This window comes from Condylura cristata, unplaced genomic scaffold (assembly GCF_000260355.1).
Source record: "Condylura cristata isolate star-nosed mole 26May11 unplaced genomic scaffold, ConCri1.0 scaffold00001, whole genome shotgun sequence".
Taxonomy (NCBI): domain Eukaryota; kingdom Metazoa; phylum Chordata; class Mammalia; order Eulipotyphla; family Talpidae; genus Condylura; species Condylura cristata.
The window spans coordinates 12,127,416-12,145,500 of record NW_004567102.1 but is presented as its reverse complement, the minus strand read 5'-3'; the positions used below and the strand labels follow the sequence as shown (position 1 = coordinate 12,145,500).

Genomic DNA, 18,085 nt, shown 5'->3' with positions numbered 1-18,085 from the left:
CAAAGGAGTTCTAGGCTAATTATCATTTATATAGGGGTGCATTGCAAACCTTTCCAAAATGCATTTCACTGGAGAAGTTATGAATAATAGAGCAATATAGAAGGTAATTTGCAGCAAACTCATCATATACTCAATGGTACCGACATTGTTTCTTTATGCTAGAACTTTTGTTGTTGAACAAAAATCTATGGGAAAATCTCCAATGATACAATGAAATTACAAAGGCCCATATTGTGATTACATTAGAAATGGTAAAAATAAGACCCCACAATGCAGGCTTAAATGGGATATCATGGAGAAATTCAAACTAGATCTGCAATTGTTCAAGCATAAAGCACTTTGCCCTACCTCAGTACCCTCACTCATGCTGTTCCCATCTCTCTTCCACTCAGTCTGCAAATGACTGGCAACTATCTTTCAGGTCTGACCATAAATGGCACCTGTAAAGAAGCTTTACCATGGATACCCTATAAAGGAATTTTCCTCACCGTGCACTGTGACTATTTGGCAATCTATCCCAGATTCTCAGAGATGATTGCATTTTAGCATTATGCATCTCTTTATTTATTTATTTTTTTTACATGTTTGTTCTGTCTTCCACAATGGGTTAGAAGTCACACCCAGTAAGGGCTGTTCACACTATTTTTATTGCTTATGATCATCAAATGTCTCCAAGAGTGTTGGTGTATAACATATGGTAATAGGTAAGTGAATGTGAAAATAATGAACTAACTCTGGCCTGCATTGTTCTGATGGAAGAGAAAACCTCTGTGAAGCAACTAATGTAGATCCAAGTACTACCTCATCTTCTGAACATGGAAACATTGACAATGAACATCTATTTCAGTACTTTGAGCTTTATTTCAACACTATTTCCCTGAAAGCACAATGTACTTTCTCAGTTAGAAATGAGGTGAGGTAAGGGGATATATGTTTTATTTACTGTTTCTTGTGGCAGGAGCTAGATCTCAGTCACATATTTAGGCTCAGTATTGAGTACAGGGTCTGGCACAGAACAGCTCTCCAAGGTAGGTGTGGTGAATTTAAACAAAATGAGATATTTCAAGTGCTTTCTGTCTTTCCCTGAAGGAGGAAATTGAAGCAATTTAAGGTAACACTTCGTCTGTCCACCAAGAATTGTGAAAGTAGGGTCAATCTTCCTGGCAAATCATAGAAGACTGCACAGTTGGAGATAATATATGACAAAAATAGAGTGAGACCTCCTCCCTGATATTAAGAGCACTAGTTATTACAGTGCTGCTGAAATAAATCTCTTCTCAATCTACTAAGCTATGACTAGGTACAAGTGCATAGAACTATTTTATTCTTTTTCTATGAGAGACTAAAATGAAGAGAGATATATAAGAAATATATAGAAAGGGAAAAATTCTCAAATACAAACATGTTCCTAGACTTCTAGGAGAGAAAAAGACTTGTAATACATTGCTATTCAATGTTTAGGGTAATTTTTTTTAAAAATAGTACAATTCCAGCTAGATCAACTCCATTTTTAAGAAATAGTTTGTAATTTTCTCAGTATTCCATACCTTTTAGGGAGTAATTCTTCACGATAGCTCAGGGAACTCCAGCTATGAAAGGGGGACAGTCAGGTAAAGATGCAGATCAGTGGTGTCTTTGTCATGGAGGATCATGTACTCCATCTGTCACCTCTTACTCAAATTGTCTGGTGGATGACCTTCAGTCTTCACTTCCAGGTTGGGCCTTTACTATCTCTATTCATTAAGTTAATTTTCTATTCACTAAAATGTCTTCATCCTAAATAATACAAGCCATTACTCACTGACTGAGGTCATAAAGGCAAACATTTGGGCATTAAAAAGGCCTGATTCAAACCCCAGCTCTAGAACTTTCTGGTATTTATCCCTACTGACTATTTTTCTTTTTTTAGGTTTTGTTTTTTTTTTAAGATTTATTTATTTATAAATAAATAAACTGGGGTACAGGCCAGAGGAGGAGCAGGGGCAGTAAGAGGATTCACCAGAGAGAGTGGGGAGCAGAACAGGCTGACGAAGTACACTGCTGAGGGGAACAGCAGGGAGGGTCAGGAGAGGTCTGCCACGCCATGTGGGTCACCTCCCGGGTGAGGGATCGAACTCGCACTGAAGTGGTTGCCACTAGCTTGCAGTGTTGGGCCCTAACCCCTTGCGCCACCAGGGAGGGCCCCCTATTGACCATTTTGTGTATTTCAATTTCTTCATCTACAAAAGGGAGTAATGAGAGTATCTTATATGTAGGACTGCATTGAAGGATTAAGTGAGAATCCATCTGTGAAAGGCTTGGCAAAACCTTTTTGTTTTGTTTTGTTTTCTTTATGGATCATTAGTTATGTTCAATGCACTGTATATATTCATAAAAAATAGTTTTACAAATTTACACGACTTTAGGAAAACTACTATTATCCCCACTTTATGGAGAAAGAAAATGAGGCTCAGGGGGGTGGTAACCTTGACTAGGTTACAAGGTAGAAAGTGTCAGGAACCAAGTCTTCAATTTGATACTTCTAGAGCTAAGCCTAGTGCTATTTTCTCTATGCTGTAAGGCATTCTTCTGGGGAACAAAAAATCAATTCTTGGAGATATTATTTTATGACTTCATCATTTTATTCTATAGCCACATGATCACCTTAAATCACCACAGGTAGCATTTCCCTGCAACTTTGTCAATTTCTGAACCTTTAAAACACGTTCTTTGCATTAGTTCATGAACCTAAAAATACTATACAATGTTTATATGAGGTTATGGAACTTTAGAAATAATACTTTTTATTCACCTCAGAACATGACCACCTTTTTAAAGTCCATCATTGTGCCATGGATGCATGTCTACCTTATAGGAGTCCTGTGATTGGTGTTCTATTAGATAGCGTTTCTTTTGCCCATAATCCTTTGTGCCAGTTCTAACTATAGTGGATATAAATCTCCAGTTGCAGATATCAGAAAACCTGACTCAAAGTGGTCTGACCTAAAGAGGAATTTTACTGAACATTTGAACAGGAAATTCTAGGGATATCAAGTTTCAGGAACCAAGTGACCCTGTCCCTCAGGACTTGGGCCCACTCTTGCTATCTCTTGGCATTTGTTTGCTCTCAGTTGGCTTTACTCTCAAGCATGCTCTGTGTACTGATGACAGACATTGCAAGCAGCTCAGGATAATATCCTACTTTCTCCATAAATTCAGAAAAAGGAAAACAATCTCTTTAATACACTTCTAACAAAAGTCCTAAAACTGAATTTCATTGGATCCAAAATGATCTTGTATTCATTTTGAACCAATCATTGTCAGAGTGACTCAGTGCTCTCATTGGCCAACACAAGCCACCTGCCCACCAGCAGGTAATGAGTAGAGAAAGTGTTGGGAACCCTTCAGCAAAAGGGAGGATGATTCTAGTTGTTGATCATTATATAACACTTAATTTGTCATTTCAGAATTTAATGTGGTTGATCATGGGTATTTGCTCATTTTACTTAAAACATTGTGTATTCTGCTTCTGCCGGTATAGATGCTGATTTTCCATCCCCAAGTGACCTTCACTTTGTTCCTCCCCAATCCTGGTTCTCTTTAATACTATGCCTTCTTTTGGATTGTTTAAACATTTATATTAATTTCACAACCATTTTTGTTGTGTTAAAGGCCATCTGTGGTCATTTGGTAAGATGAGCATGTCGGAAAATAGAAATTCAGATGTGTGGATAAAAGTAATATGGGTCAACAGTTTTGGAATTTGGTTACATGCATTTATCTTGGACCCTGTTCAAGGTTTTTAAAAATATATTTGTGTATAGCTGTAATTTTATGCAGTCTTGCTGTGACTTAAGTATGAGCTTTGCCATTAGTAAGGGCAATCACTAGAGCAGTAAATGCTGCCAAAAATGCATGGTGATGCAACAGAATATGACCTCAGATCACTTTTCTCTCCCATAGTTTTCTTTTTTCCAGGCACTGGTAATTTTTATATTTTTGTGTGTCACCTCTTGGTCCCTGTTTCTTCTCTCAACTCAACTCTGGAGTCTCTTAATTGAATTAAGGACCATTCCAGATCCCCCAATCCAACTATTCCTTATCTAAGACCAGTCATTTCCCAATTCTACCAACTCAGTAAGCTATCAGCATTCCACCTTCATCAAACCTCATGATGTTTTACACACAGAGTAAAGCATTGTGGCTAGTAGATGGCTTTAACTACTGGGAGCCCTGGTATTGCTAAGAATACCAACTGTATTGTTTGTAATTAAGTTTGTATCTGAGCAAACTTGAACAAGTTACTTAACCTCTTTAAGTCTTTGCTTTCTCATTTGTGAAATGGTACTAACAACACCTGCCTCTTTGGGTTAGGATGGAGATAAAGCAAGCTAAAAGTGATTAAGAGTTCTTGACATACAGTGGTCTCTTAGTAACCCTTTCCTATGTCTTAGTTAAGAATTTTTACAAAACCCTACACTCTGTGAATAGTGTTGGGACAGAATCTTTCATAGAGGAGAAGGCTATGAATTAAAGAAGTGCCAGTTATTCATGAGCTGATTCCATCAACAGTTATTTATTGAGCATGTACACTGTACTGGGAGTATTGCTTGTTTAAGGATTTGTGTACAAATTGATAGCTAGGGACTTACATTTTATGCATCATTCAAAAGTGACACAAAACTGGATGCTATCCTCAAGAACCTCTTACTCTTGTGCAAAAGATGTGCCTATACCCATGACAGAATAACACTTGGGCGAGGGCTGTTCATCATCAGGAGTTCTCAGAAGGTTCTAGCAAGTACATAAGCAGTGGCCAGCCCACAGTTGGCACGCTCCACTTGTTGGTTGAAGGAATCAGTAATGAGTGAATCAATGGAATGAACTATAGTTGTTGACAGGAACTTCTAGCTGTACTTCAACCCACTCCCTGGCCTCTCCCATTGCTTAAGCACAAATAGGCAGAATGCAGTGGCGACAAAGATCACTGGTAAAATGTTGAACATGCTGAAAAGCACTTTAGTTTATCAAGAAATAGGCAGAACTAGCAACCCACCTGAAACCTCCTTGCAGCACAGCCTGTGACCTCATATTGGTGTGACCTGTCCAGAACTCACTGCCCTCTGTCTGTATCCACTTGGTACTCCCACAGAGACATGTGACTAGTATATCTGGGGCTGTCATAGATATCTCCAGTCCCCTCAGCTTGAACCTGTATCCCTTGGGAATGTCCAAGAGATCATCTGTAGAGAATGTAAGAGTAGAAGAACCTAAACCCCATAGAAATAGCTCCACTCTGGACAGAGTGGGTTCAACTAAATATCATTAAGGACATAAAGGTTGGAGCTTGCAATGAGTGATAAGTTTATATTGGGGGCTGGGTAAAATGAGCATTTCTGGGAGATTCCCCCAAGGACTATCATTATTTAATAATAAGTCTCCTTTGTCATGTACACCCCACCACACTCTCTCTCAGTCTAAATATGCTAATTTTGCTCTTTTTTTATTTGTTTCAATTACAACTTGTTCTAACCTTATTGACTAGCAGGGAGGCTTGAGGAATAATTAGGTGCAGGAAGGCTTAAGGAATAGTGATCTGGTTTATATTTCTGAAGTTAATGGTCAAATGAGATCTGATGTGGGTCTGAAGCAAAGATTAGAAAGGGACTGTGGAAACAGAAACTTGCAAAAAATGTTTGCATTTTTTGAAGTTTTTCAAGCATCTTGATCATTAAGAAAATATATACAGAAAATTTACCTGTTTTTGCTATATACTTCTAAATATTGTAACAAGAGAAACCTTATAACCACCTCACAAGCAGGATGCAGAATAATTCTATCATCTATAAAAATTCCTTTGTTCTATCTTCTGTAGTCAAGTGCTCCCCTACCCCACATGTGGCATCCACCCTTATAATTTTGCCTTTCCAGAATGTTGGATAAATGAAACCACAAGTATATAATCTTTTGAGACTGACTTCTTTCACCTACTGTAGTGCATTTGAGAGTGCATTTATGTTCTGCACCTATTAATAGTTCTCCTTTGTATTACTAAGACATATAGCAATATATGGATGTACCAGTTTTTTCATTTACCTAGTGAAGGAAATTTTAATTGGTTCAAACTTGGGCAAATTTTAAATTATGTACAGAATTTTTGTCAGAGCCTGAAGTTTCATTTCTCTATGGTAAAACCCAGGTAATAGTCATGACTAATATGATCAGTGTATGTTCAACTTGATATGAAATTGCATAACTTTTCCAAAATGTACAATTTTGTGTTCCTACTAGCTATATGCAAATTTTATTTGTTCTTCATTCTTGGTATAGTTATATATGGTGTCTCTTTTAATTTACATCTCTATTTGATAACTCTGAACCTTTTTTCATGTGTTTATTTGCTATTGGTATGTCTTTTTGGTTAGTGTCTGTCTAAATTTGCTGCCTTTTTTTTTTAAAATTGTGTTATTTTCTTACTTTTGAGTTAGAAAAAAATCCTTAGTTTCCTCTGCTTCTCATTTCTGGGAAAGAAGGCATAGAATTGGTATTATTTTTCTCAAGTACTTGATGCAATTCATTAATGAAAACATTTGGGTTTGGAATGACACTATGAATTCAATACCTTTAATAGATAAGGGAGTGTTCAGGCTTTCTGCTTTACTTAGTTTAGTTTGCATCTTTCAAGACTTGATTTATTTTATCTAAGTTCCTAATTTATATGCAGAGAGTTGCTTGTTATATTCACTTATTGCACTTATTGCTCTTTTTTTTTTTTTTTGGTCTGTAGAGTTTGTAGTGCTATCAAATCTTTCATTCCAATACTCTTAGTATGTTGTTCTCTCTTTTCTATTGTAAAGTATAGCAAGAAATCTGTCAATTTTATTGATCCTTTATAGGAACCTGATTTCTCTCTTTTTTTTGTTTTTCTTTAAAATTTACCTTCTGTTCTTATTATTTTATTCCTCTTTTTAAATTTGTGTTCATATGGCTAATCTTTTTCCTTCTTCTAGTTTCTTAAGGTGGAAGTTTATTTACTGACTTGAAACCCTTACTGTTTTCTAAAAAGAGAATTTCACATACAAATTTGTTTCTAGGCACTGCTTTACTGCACCCCCCCCAAATTTTGATATATTATATATTTATTTGCAGTTATTTCAAAATATTTTCTAATTATCTCAGAAATTATGGATAAAAAATGAAATTATTCCTTTCTTTACCAATGAATTTATAAAAGTATGCTCCTTAATTTTCAAATATTTAAAGGCTTTCCAGATATATTGATTATTGATTTAAATTGCTTATGTAATATTTGAAAAACAATCTTTCATGAATGTATAAATTTAAATCGTTTATATATGAAGTTTGTTTTATGACACCAACTGTGGTTTATTATGGTGAATGTTCCATGTATACTTGAAAAATAGCATGTTTTCTTTTGGCATTTGGGTGGTTTATTCTATAAATGCTCAACAGGTCAAATTGATAATATTAAGTTTTCTATATTCTTGCTGATGTTTTACTTACTTGTGTTATCAGTTACTGGAGTGTTGTAGTCTCTAACTGTAATTTTGTAATTGTTTCATTCTCCTTTCAATTCTATCAGCCTTTGCTTCATGTATTTTTTTTTAAAGATTTATTTATTTATTCATACAGAACTGGGGTACAGGCCAGAGATGTGGAGGGTGAGAGGATTCACCAGAGATAGAGTGGGGAACAGAACAGGCAGATAGACAAAGTACACTGCTGAGGGGAGCAGTGGGTAGGCCAGGAGAGGTCTGCCATGCCATGTGGTCACCTCCGGGGCAGGCGGGGATCAAGCTCATGCAGAAGTGGCTTAAGCTTCTTAGTGCAGTGCTTTCACCCGCTGTGCCACCAGGGAGGGCCTGCTTCATGTATTTTTAAAACTTCCCTCTTATGTACATAGACATTTAGGATTGTTATATCTTCTTAATGTGTTGACATTTTTTAATCATTATACAATATCTCTCCTTATCCTTGATAATTACTGGACTTTATTTTTTCTGACATTAATATTGCTACTGTTCATATTTTTATGAGAGTTTTCACAATATTTCTTTTCCTACCATTTTACTTTTCAATAATTTATATCATTCACTATCTGAAATGAGAATCTAAAATAGCATGTGTTTGGATCTTGCTTGTTTTAATGATTTTATTGTTTCCAACAATCTCCAGCTTTTAATCGATATGTTTAGGTTATTTGTATTTAGTGTCACTGCCAATATGCTTGGATTTAACTGTGTTATTTTATTATTAATTTTCTCTTTGGTCTCTTTTCCTTCCATTATTCCTTTTTGGTTAATTGAATATTTCTTGTTATTACACTTGAATTATTTTTGGCTTTTACCTCTATCTCTTATTATGTATTTTAGGAGTGGTTATATACAAATCTAACTTGTTGCAATCTGCTAACTTTGTCCACAGAAAAATACTTTTAATAATATATTTCACAATATGGCACAGGTTTTAGATAAATATTTATCAGGAAGGTACTTCACAAACATATTTAGTGCTTGATAGCACACTTAATCATTACAATCTGTTTAGAGTTCATAGTTACCACTTCAAAGGGTGTAATTAAATGCTACAACTCTCTAAATCTCTTTATCTTCACCTTTTTATGCCATATAAGTGAATCAACCCCAGACATGTTGAAACCACCCCCTATGTAGTTTTTAAAATTTTAACAGTCATACAAAATCATGGATATTACATAGATTTGTGTGTCATCCTCTTATCAGAACTATGCTAATATTTTCTGTATTGTCCCAATTTTATTAAGTGTGCTATCAAACATTAAATATGTTTGTGAAGTACCTTCCCGATAAATATTTATCTAAAACTTGTGCCATATTTGTGAGATGTATTATTAAAAGTATTTTTCTCTGGACAAAGTTAAAAGTAACTAGCTAATTATACATTGACATTAGAAGATATGAAATGAACTATTTTTCTTAAAGTAGAAAAATACATAGAAATCTTTTGTGACCAAAACAGACTGTTTTCAACTTGAAGGTTTATAATATTTAAACTATCAGCTATCTGCAGGGGTGTTCAAGTGGAAGCTATTATCTAAAAATTGAAAAGCAACTTTCATTTTCCAGTAAACAGTAGATCAAATGGAAGCTAACTCCGCTGGGTGTCCACTAAAGAGAATTGAGATCATTGTTTTAAATCATAGCTAAGAAAATGAGCACAAGTATGAAGCATCTGTCATTTTTCATAAAAGGCACATGTATATAATTTTCTTTCTGCCACACTGCTGTCATAAATATCGTCCACACCTTATAGCAGGGAAGTGATGATTCTGTACAGCATGCAGTGAAGGTACCAGTCTCTCTCTGTAACCTTGTCCTTCCCAGAATATGCAGTCATTGGCTTGGAATGTGCAGCTATGAAGGTGACTGTTTCTCTAAAGGCTTTGGTGATGTAAGCCCAAAACTAAAAAGGATGAGAGTAATTGTGCCTCACTTTGATTAACCTATTGTGTGCCATAATGGTTGCAAGTTGGGTTGGTGACTTTTTTCACAGTGAGATGGTGACATTTATACTTGGAGTTTGTGGGGAAACAACAAAAGGTGCCAGAATATCTTGCCTTCTCTGTTTATCAGCTGCCAGAACAATTAAGAAGATTCAGCTGAAGCATCTTCTGTTTTAGGTGGCCTTTCCCTCTGCCTACTACAGATGTGAATAATGTCTCTCCATGCTAACTTATATAGCCTCGTCCTCTGCCCAATTTGTGCGGCAGCCTTAGTTTTCTTTTCATGTGACTGTTATCCTGAAGTTATTTTAATCCCTATTAAGACTAGAGCAGAATCTTTATTTTCCTAAACTAACTTATCTAGAGTGTAGGAGTTTTAGAGAAACACTTAGTGGAGTAATGGAGACCAGAGGCTCAGTCTGTCTGGGCTTAAATCTTGACTCTGCCATTTCCTAGCTGAATGACTAGGTACAAGTTATTTAAATACTCTATGTCCCAATTTCTTCAGTTATACAAAAGCACTATTTTTCCAATCTTTTTAGATTAAACAAGACAAGAAATTAGCCTTTTTACTTAACAATATATAATGAATGTTATTATTTTTTATTGTTAAGTGTTTTATTATTTCCTGTAGAACTGTGAAACAAATACATACTTGCAAGTAAGGTAAAACAGAACATAAAAATGATTAGCTAAAAAGAAACCAAAAATAAACAAAAATTGACTGGATTCCAGAGATGTAAGATTTCATGCCTATTTTTAAAAGTAGTGAAAGTTGGAAATCTAGATTGGTATTATCATTTTGGGAAATCATCTACCTGTCAGTGTCAGTCCAGAAAAACATTCTCATACTCTGTAACCTAAGAATTACATTCTAATACCTACGGTCCACACAAAAATTTCTATGAATCACCAAAGGATGTATATAAAAGATAGAATGTTCATTGCAGCAGTATCCATTGTAGTCTTTAACTGAAAACTTTGTGCACGACCAAGGGAAAATGGGTAAATATATCATGGCAATGAAAATACGTGATTTACAACCACACAGCAGAATGGATAAATGTCACAAACCCAAAGCATAAACCAAAGTAGTTAGAAACCAAGGAAAGTAAACTGCATTTACTGTAAGATTTCAGGCAAAACTAACTTGTGCTGTTACAAGTATGGATAAAGGTTATTTCGGTCTTGGAAAGTAATGTTTGTGAGAAGAGGTAGAGACAAGTGACCACGATACCTTCTGTGACCAGGATGTAGCTAATGTTTTATTTCTTCATCTGGTGCTGGTTTCGTAGGTGGGTTCAAGTTGTAAAAATTCATTCAGCTACCTCGGTCTGTATTTTTTCTCACGTGTGTTACACTTCACTAAAAACCAAAGAGAAGAATAGAAGTGAAATAATAGGAAAGAAAAGAAAGCAAAGGACAGAGAAAATGATAGAAGGGTAAAGAGGAAAAAAAAAAAAAAGCCCAGATGATTTCTACAAGTGGAATATAATGAAACCAAAGTTCAAAGAAAGACAAACTTTGAAAATTGACCCTAAATCTGAGGTCTCCAGGAGGGGAAGTGGGAGGGAAGGGTAAAAACAGGAGGGGGAAGAGCACATTGCAAGGTGACTAAGCTACCGGAGTGAGCATCTGGGAGGGTGGGAGCAAAGGGGAGCAGGGGCCTATGTGAGGATTTCTGGGACTCCAGTAGTAGGTGTGGTGGAATAACATACGTGTGTAGAGGTATAAACCTGTACCCCTAAGACGTATACTGTGATGTAAAGGGACACTATCTCAGTCCATATAACATAACAATTACAAAAATCTGAAATTCAAAACAAACACACACACACACACAAACAAAGATAAATAAACAAAACAAACAAGCCCAGAAGGTTAAAAGACAGATGCTTTGGTTTTGGGTGCATCTGGCTCGTTGGTTCACCTCTCTACCTTACTCACCACTCCAGCTGCCCCCCCACCGCATCCCCCTCCCCCGCCTTGGGTGAGGAGTCCTTTCTTCCACTCTCCGGGCTCCTAACGGCAACTGTCCACTCTGAACATTGCTCAAGCAGGATGAAGCTTTTCAAGTGGGAAATGCTGGTAGTAGAGTAAGTTGGAGGAGCTACAGATTCATTAATGAAACATAAGACTTAAAGTCATCTCTTCCTCTTCACCTTTCCCTTGCCGTGTGTATCTCTCCCTCAACTCCCTCAGTACTTCCCCTCTTCTCTTTTCCCTCCTCCTTCCCTCTCCGCTTTCTCTGGACACCCTCTCTTCCTGTGGCGGTACCTGTCTATTGGGGTCGGTACCTCCAGCCAGCCTGGGTCGCACAGGGCGGGCTCCCCCCGCCAACCCCAGTAGCCCTGTCGGGTGCTCGCGGGGTGCCCCTCCCGACCCAGCCTGGGCTGACCCCGCCCCACGGCCTCCGGCTATTTTGGGCGCGTTGGCGGAGACTGCGGGATCGCTGACAGGATCCTGTGACACCTCCCTGCAGCCCGGCACTTGTTGCTCCCAGGACCTGCTGCCATCCCTGAACCCACCTTGCCCCCGTGTCTCCTGTCCCCAGCTGGCCTCTGTCCTTTTCATGTGATCACCAGGGGCACGGATCTCTTAGACGCTGCTGTCCCCAGCCTGAGAAATAGATTTAAAAAATAAATAAACGCCACGCTGAATAGGGGCCCCGCTGGGTAGGAGCAGCAGCGCTGAGCGCTGGCCCAAGAGCCGCAGAGGTGGCGCCTCCACGGTCCGGGACGGTGGCCCCGGGCGCCGACAGCATGACGGACGCGGCGATGGCTAACGGGGACGACAGGGACCCGGAGATAGAACTCTTCGTGAAGGTAAGTGGGCACCCTGGCTCCCGCGTCCTGCACCTGCTGCGCCGGCAGCGCGGCCCGAGGAGGCTCGAGCTCACGTGCTCCCGTGGGGATCGCACTGGGACTCTGAACTCTCCCCAGGGAGGGCGGCTCAGCCCCGTGGTCCCCTGGGTGGCCTTCTGCTAGCCAGAGCCTCGCTTTGGGGCTCCGGGACGAACGGAGTCAGGTGAAGTCTGTCAGGTGTCTCTGTGTTTGGAGAGTTGGTGGGCAGTTGTCAAACCCAGGGCAGGACAGGCAGTCACCGCTCCTCTGCATCTTCAGGTGTAGGGACCTGGCAAGAATCTGGCTGCCCCCTTAAACCTTTCTTCAAAAATGGGGCAGGCAGGGCCCAGGGGGGCTGGTGGAGGAGAAGAGAGAAGGAGGAGAAAAGGGAATCTTCAGACAAATTTCACTGGCAAAGCAAAAATAACAGTTGTTGAAATCCCCTTTTCCTGGCTTTAACTCAGCTACTAAAAAGCAAAAGCAAAAGGAAACAAAGGTGTTTTCTTGCTCTGTGACCGGAAAAGTAGAAAAATAAACACCTTGTTCAGAAATTATTGTCAAAACCATGATTCTGCAGGGTAGTATCTGGAAATGCTAAGGGTTTGGCATAGGGAAACACTGGTTCACCTGGGGGCAGACTGGGATCAAGGGGAACAGTGCAAAATTAAGTGAGTGGCCTTGCTTGTGGGGGGTGACTGGGGTGCAGAAACAGTCTATTGTCAAAGCTGCTGCACTTCATTTCCAACCTGTAGGAGGAAGGATGGAGGTAAGACAGCATTTCCTGGTAGGTCCTTTGGTATACTAAGAAAGAAACATTTGATCAGTCCTCTTCTGCTTCAGACACCACAGAAGCAGAGAAACCTGAGGCGGCAGAAGAATTGCCTCCAGGGCCATGCAGAAAGAGTGGCCAGGTCTTGGGGGAGGGGTAGTTTGCAGGCTGCCCCAGTCCCCAGACCTTTCACAAAGGGGAGAAGAACCTCTGAATGCCCTTTCCCTAGGAATATGCAGGTAACTGGGAGGGTTGAGTACTTCAGGGACCTTGTGGCTGAATTTAAAAGGCAGGTATGCTGCCTGGAATGGGGAAGTTGTTGTTTTAATTATCTACAAGATAATTAAATACAGAGAGATCTTTGAGAAAAAATAATTACAAGAGCCTTGATAACCTTTCAGTCATTGGCACCATGTGATGTCTAAATACTAATAAATCAATTGCGACTTATTTTAAACTTGGGAGGTGATCTGTCCCAGTCGGCCCAGCCTGCCACAAGAGGTTTTCAATTTCTTCAGCTGAGTGTCATGTTCTTTGTGTTACTTTTCCCAAATTATTCATAGAAATGATGTGTGTCATTTAGTGACACTTGCTTTCCTTGGTCTGGTTTTCTCTTCTCAAATGTGGTTTTTGTCACCCTCAGACAGGATTCCCAAGTCCTTTGACAGTCCCAGGTAAGGAGAGAGGAGTGACAGTCCCTGTCACTGGGACCAGGACTGGGCATTGTTGAAAGGAGGGCCAGGAAGGGGGTTCCCTGAACCTCAGCTTCCAAGCCTGCAGCTCAGGGAATGAATAGGGAGAGCTTTAACAAAGCTTTAAGTCTTGTGCTCTCCTTGAAGAAAGCTATTCTAGGACTTTCTCAGATTCCCTGAGAGCAGGTAGTTTCACAGTGTCAAGTTCCTTAAAGATATTTGAAACAAATCGACTCTTTGGAGCCAAAGGAGCCCTTTGCCCCACTCTTAGGCATGGAGACCATTCTACCTGTACCTTTGGAATTTGATGTTGGCAGCTTTGGATGTTTTCTCCATTTACACAAAAGCTCACTGCACAGTCCCCAGTCCCCTCAAAGAAATCTAAAGTGTCTGTGCTGTCATTTTTTTTTCCCCTAAAGTAAAGCAATGCATGAGAGCCAGACAGGGCTTCATGGTAACTCAGAAGCTAGGTTGATGGGGAAGAAAAATCAGAGATAGCAAGTCTCTTTGATTCCCTCTCCATATTGTGTTTCTTGCCAGTAGTCATCATTTACAGGGACAAGTAAAGGCTGAAAATAGTGTGAAATAAAGACATTGCCAAGCCTTTGAACTATTTATATTTTAGGGAAGCAATGTCCTGATTTACTGAATCAGTCATTTCCAAAGTTTGACATTTCGCTATCTGGTTCCCTCCCTACTTGTTGGATGTGCCGGGCACTGAGCTGCTTTCTACAAGGCGAGTGGGTTGGTTTGCAGAGAGCATTCTCTGCAGGCTGGGCCCCACCCACTAAGAAGTGAAGATTGGCCACTTCCATGAGAGGACCACTCCCCAGCACAGACTCCACTGGGCTGGAGTTATTCAAAACTTTGGGGTCATTACAACCAAGTACATGACGATTCTGTCCATATCAACTGATAATCATTTCTGCTACCACTGTTAGTAAAAATAATGGCAGCATAGCAGGACTTCAGAAGCATAACCCAATACCATCCCATTGTTCCATAGGATTCTTGTTTCTGAGCCTTGGTTCACTCATGTAAAAAAATGATGGAAACAAATAAATGACTCACCAGAATCTAATGCATGTTGGTGCAGTCAGAACACTCTTGTTAGCTGTAGTTTGCTCTTCTTTAACCACCTAGGGGAATAAGAATGGGGACTAACCCCATTCTCTAACTGAACAACACTTATGCTAGGAGAGAGTATGTGAAATGCCCATGAGTGGACTGTCTACAACACTCAGGTCCAGCCCTTAAATCTAGCCGTCTAGCCTAAGTTTTACTCTTTCTCAAAAGCACGTATGTCAGCCCTTGTACTTTCTTGTGTCAAGTTATGCTCTCCAGTGCTATCAGAGATGACTATTATTGATAGCTTATAATCTACCCTGCTGTGTCCATAGGATGCTCTGTTCTCCAGTCTTTCCCTTCCAGGGAATATTCTAATAGTGACTTGTGCCTTTTTAGTTTCTTTATTTGTAATAAGAAAGATTTGAACTAATCAGTTCTGATTCTAATGTTCCATGATAGTATGGAGAGGACAGAGCTTTGCAAACACCAGGCCTGAGGTCAAGTCCCACCTTTGTCTCTAATTAGATGAATGAATGAACAAATTGTTTGACTTCTGTGAGCTTCAGTAGCTGACAAAATTGATCAATTGACTGGGGGTGGATGCTAACTAGACCTTTGGTGGTGGATGTGATATGCTAGTGACAGCTGTCAAAGCAGGAAGTCCTACTCCTGAGGCTTCTGCAGCATTGTAAACTAATGTTATCTCAATAAAAATGAAATTTTAAAACTCCCAAGAACATGGTTATAGGTAAGGTGAACTTGCAATTTGTTGCCCAAACTAAGACACTTGGTATGAGTAAGGATGCTACCCAGAATTAAGCTGGGACAGGTATCTCCCTGGTTGCCTGAGGACAAATCAGGAAGTATGGTCACCCTGGAAATGGAAATCCTGCCACCACAGACTCGCTGGGAGGCCACAAGGGTCAACAGCTTAAAACACTTGGTTAGCTGAAAATTGCTCTAAACACATTAGCTTAAATCATGATGTGCATTCTGTGGCAAGGGCCTTTCTGCATCTGCATGAGTTCTGATTGCCATAAGAAGCAAAGACCTGGTCCCTTCTTTGCTGAAAATAAATGAGATCACGTGTGGCTTGGACTTTGCTCACAAAGACAACATGTTAGAGATGTGACATTGGTTGAGAGTGCTGTTTATTGAAAGAAAAAAGAGCAGAGCAGTAAAAGTCAAAGAGAAAGTGATTTGGAAAGATGAATACAGGAAATGCTAAGGACATTAGATTAAGATAGTTCTTTTACTTGTATTGACAACTCCATCCCCAGTACCACCTTTAGCCCCAGACAGAAAACCACCAAAGTCATATGATGCTGGTACCAATCTGTTATACTCTCTCTTGAGGACCCAGGCATGAGTTCCAGCAGAAACCAGTGGTTCTCCACCCCGCTACATAGTTAGATCATTTGGAGAGATTTATTTTTAAAGATTTATTTATTTAGGCATACATAACTGGGGTCTAGGCCAGAGGCGCAGGGGCGTTGAGAGGATTCACCAGAGACAGAGCAGACCAGGCAGACTGACAAAGTGCACTACTGAGAGGAGCAGCAGGCGGGTCAGGAGAGGTCTGCTGCACTATGTGGGTCACCTCCCGAGCAGGTGGGGATTGAACTCATGCGGAAGTGGCTTTAGCTTCTTAGTGCTGTGCTTTACCCGCTGCACCACTAGGGAGGGCCCCATTTGGAGAGATTTTAAAAGTCCTGATGGCAGGCTGCTCCCCAGGCCAATTCCATCACAATCTCTGTGGTGTGGACCAACTATTTTTCTTCTCCCAGGTGACTCCAGCTGGTCGCTGTGGGGGAGACTCACTGAGTCATAATTAGAGGCAGGTCTGTTGGCAGGCAGCATTTGCCATTGCTGAAATAAGTGGTCTTGCTTATGCAGATTGAAGTCCAGAACTTAAATATTTATACATACACATACACATTCATACACACAGGCACATATGAATCAGCCACTGCCCTAAACAGATTATGACTGTTAAGCCAGACAATCCAATCAATCCTGGGAGGCAAGATACTCAGCATCTTAGTTTTATATGGAACTGAGGTTTTCAGAATTATTTTTAGTGTATCAGATTTTCTGATGTTAAAGGTGCTGGAGGGGAAAGAGGGTGGTGCTATAAGGTACACAAAAGGAAGAAGGCCATCTCCCTCCTGGGTTTCTCTTGTACTGTTTGCACAAAACATTTAATTTTTGATATTTCTAGTCATCAAATTGGGTGGGAGGTCCTTACTACAAGAAAATATCTCTCACACTACACTAGATGGCTGGCCTACAATTTAACTCAGTTATGACATTATCAAGTTGGACATAGCGTCTGACCTCATTGGTTAGAGGGCTCAATTCCCGTCAAGACTATCCCGTCTACTTCACACACTGAGTAAATGGCAGGTCGCCAGGCTATACAGGACTTCCTCAGGACTTGGTTACAAATTGGAGATTCCATAAGCCTAGGACTCGATTACTTGCTTGAATAGCTCATAGAACTCAGGAAAACACTTACCATTTACCAGTTAATCAAAAGATAGGATAAAGGATACAGATGAACAACTCAATGAAGACATGCGTAGTTTCTAGAAGGCTCCTGAGTGTTGGTACTTTGGTCACCATGAAGTTGCAGTGTGTCCCTCTCCCTGTAGGGGAATGTGATCACCAACCTGAAAGCTCTTGGGACCAAATAGTTGCGGGTTTTTTTATGGAAGTGTCCTTATGTTGTCACACTCAATTATTAACTCCATTACCTGTTCCTCTTCCTCTCTGGAGGATGAGAGGTGTGGGGGTGGACAGAAAATTCCAGACATCTAACCCTTGCTTACTCTTTTTGATGACTAGCCCTCTTCCAGGAGCCATCCAGAGTCATACCATTAGGACAAGATAACCCCATTGCTCTTCCCATGTAGGAATTTAGAAGGGTTTTTGTATCTTCATGCCTGGAATGGGGGTGGGAGTTGGAGTAAGTGTGTGAAAAATAAATAAAGCCTTCTTCTCTGCAAGCTCAGGAAAGCCCTAGCAGTGAGAAATCAAAGTTCTCGTGTTTCCCTGTAACATTGGCCCTTAGATGAGAAAGAAGGTTGTGAAGTCCAGATTCCTTAGTTTAAGAGAACCTGCGGGCTCTCTCTTCAAATCTTCCCACTCCCTTCCCAGCAACTCACAGCTCTGTATTACCATAGCTGCTCTCGTAGAGAAGAGGCACACACATCTACATGTATTATCTATC

The 18,085-nt window shown here is 39.9% G+C and overlaps 1 protein-coding gene across 3 annotated transcripts in view; it reads left to right on the top strand.

Annotated features, from left to right (window-relative positions):
• The window catches only part of CLIC5 (chloride intracellular channel 5), a 155,499-nt gene that overhangs the window by 45,877 nt on the left and 91,537 nt on the right, over nt 1–18,085 (top strand). The window contains exon 1 of one of the 3 annotated variants that reach the window (XM_004673539.2): nt 11,901–12,306. The exons of the other annotated variants lie outside the window; for them this stretch is intronic. Coding sequence (XP_004673596.1) covers nt 12,244–12,306 — 63 coding nt within the window. The 5' untranslated portion in view covers nt 11,901–12,243. Of the gene's footprint in view, nt 1–11,900; nt 12,307–18,085 lie in introns of those variants that run through there. 3 annotated transcript variants of the gene reach the window in all.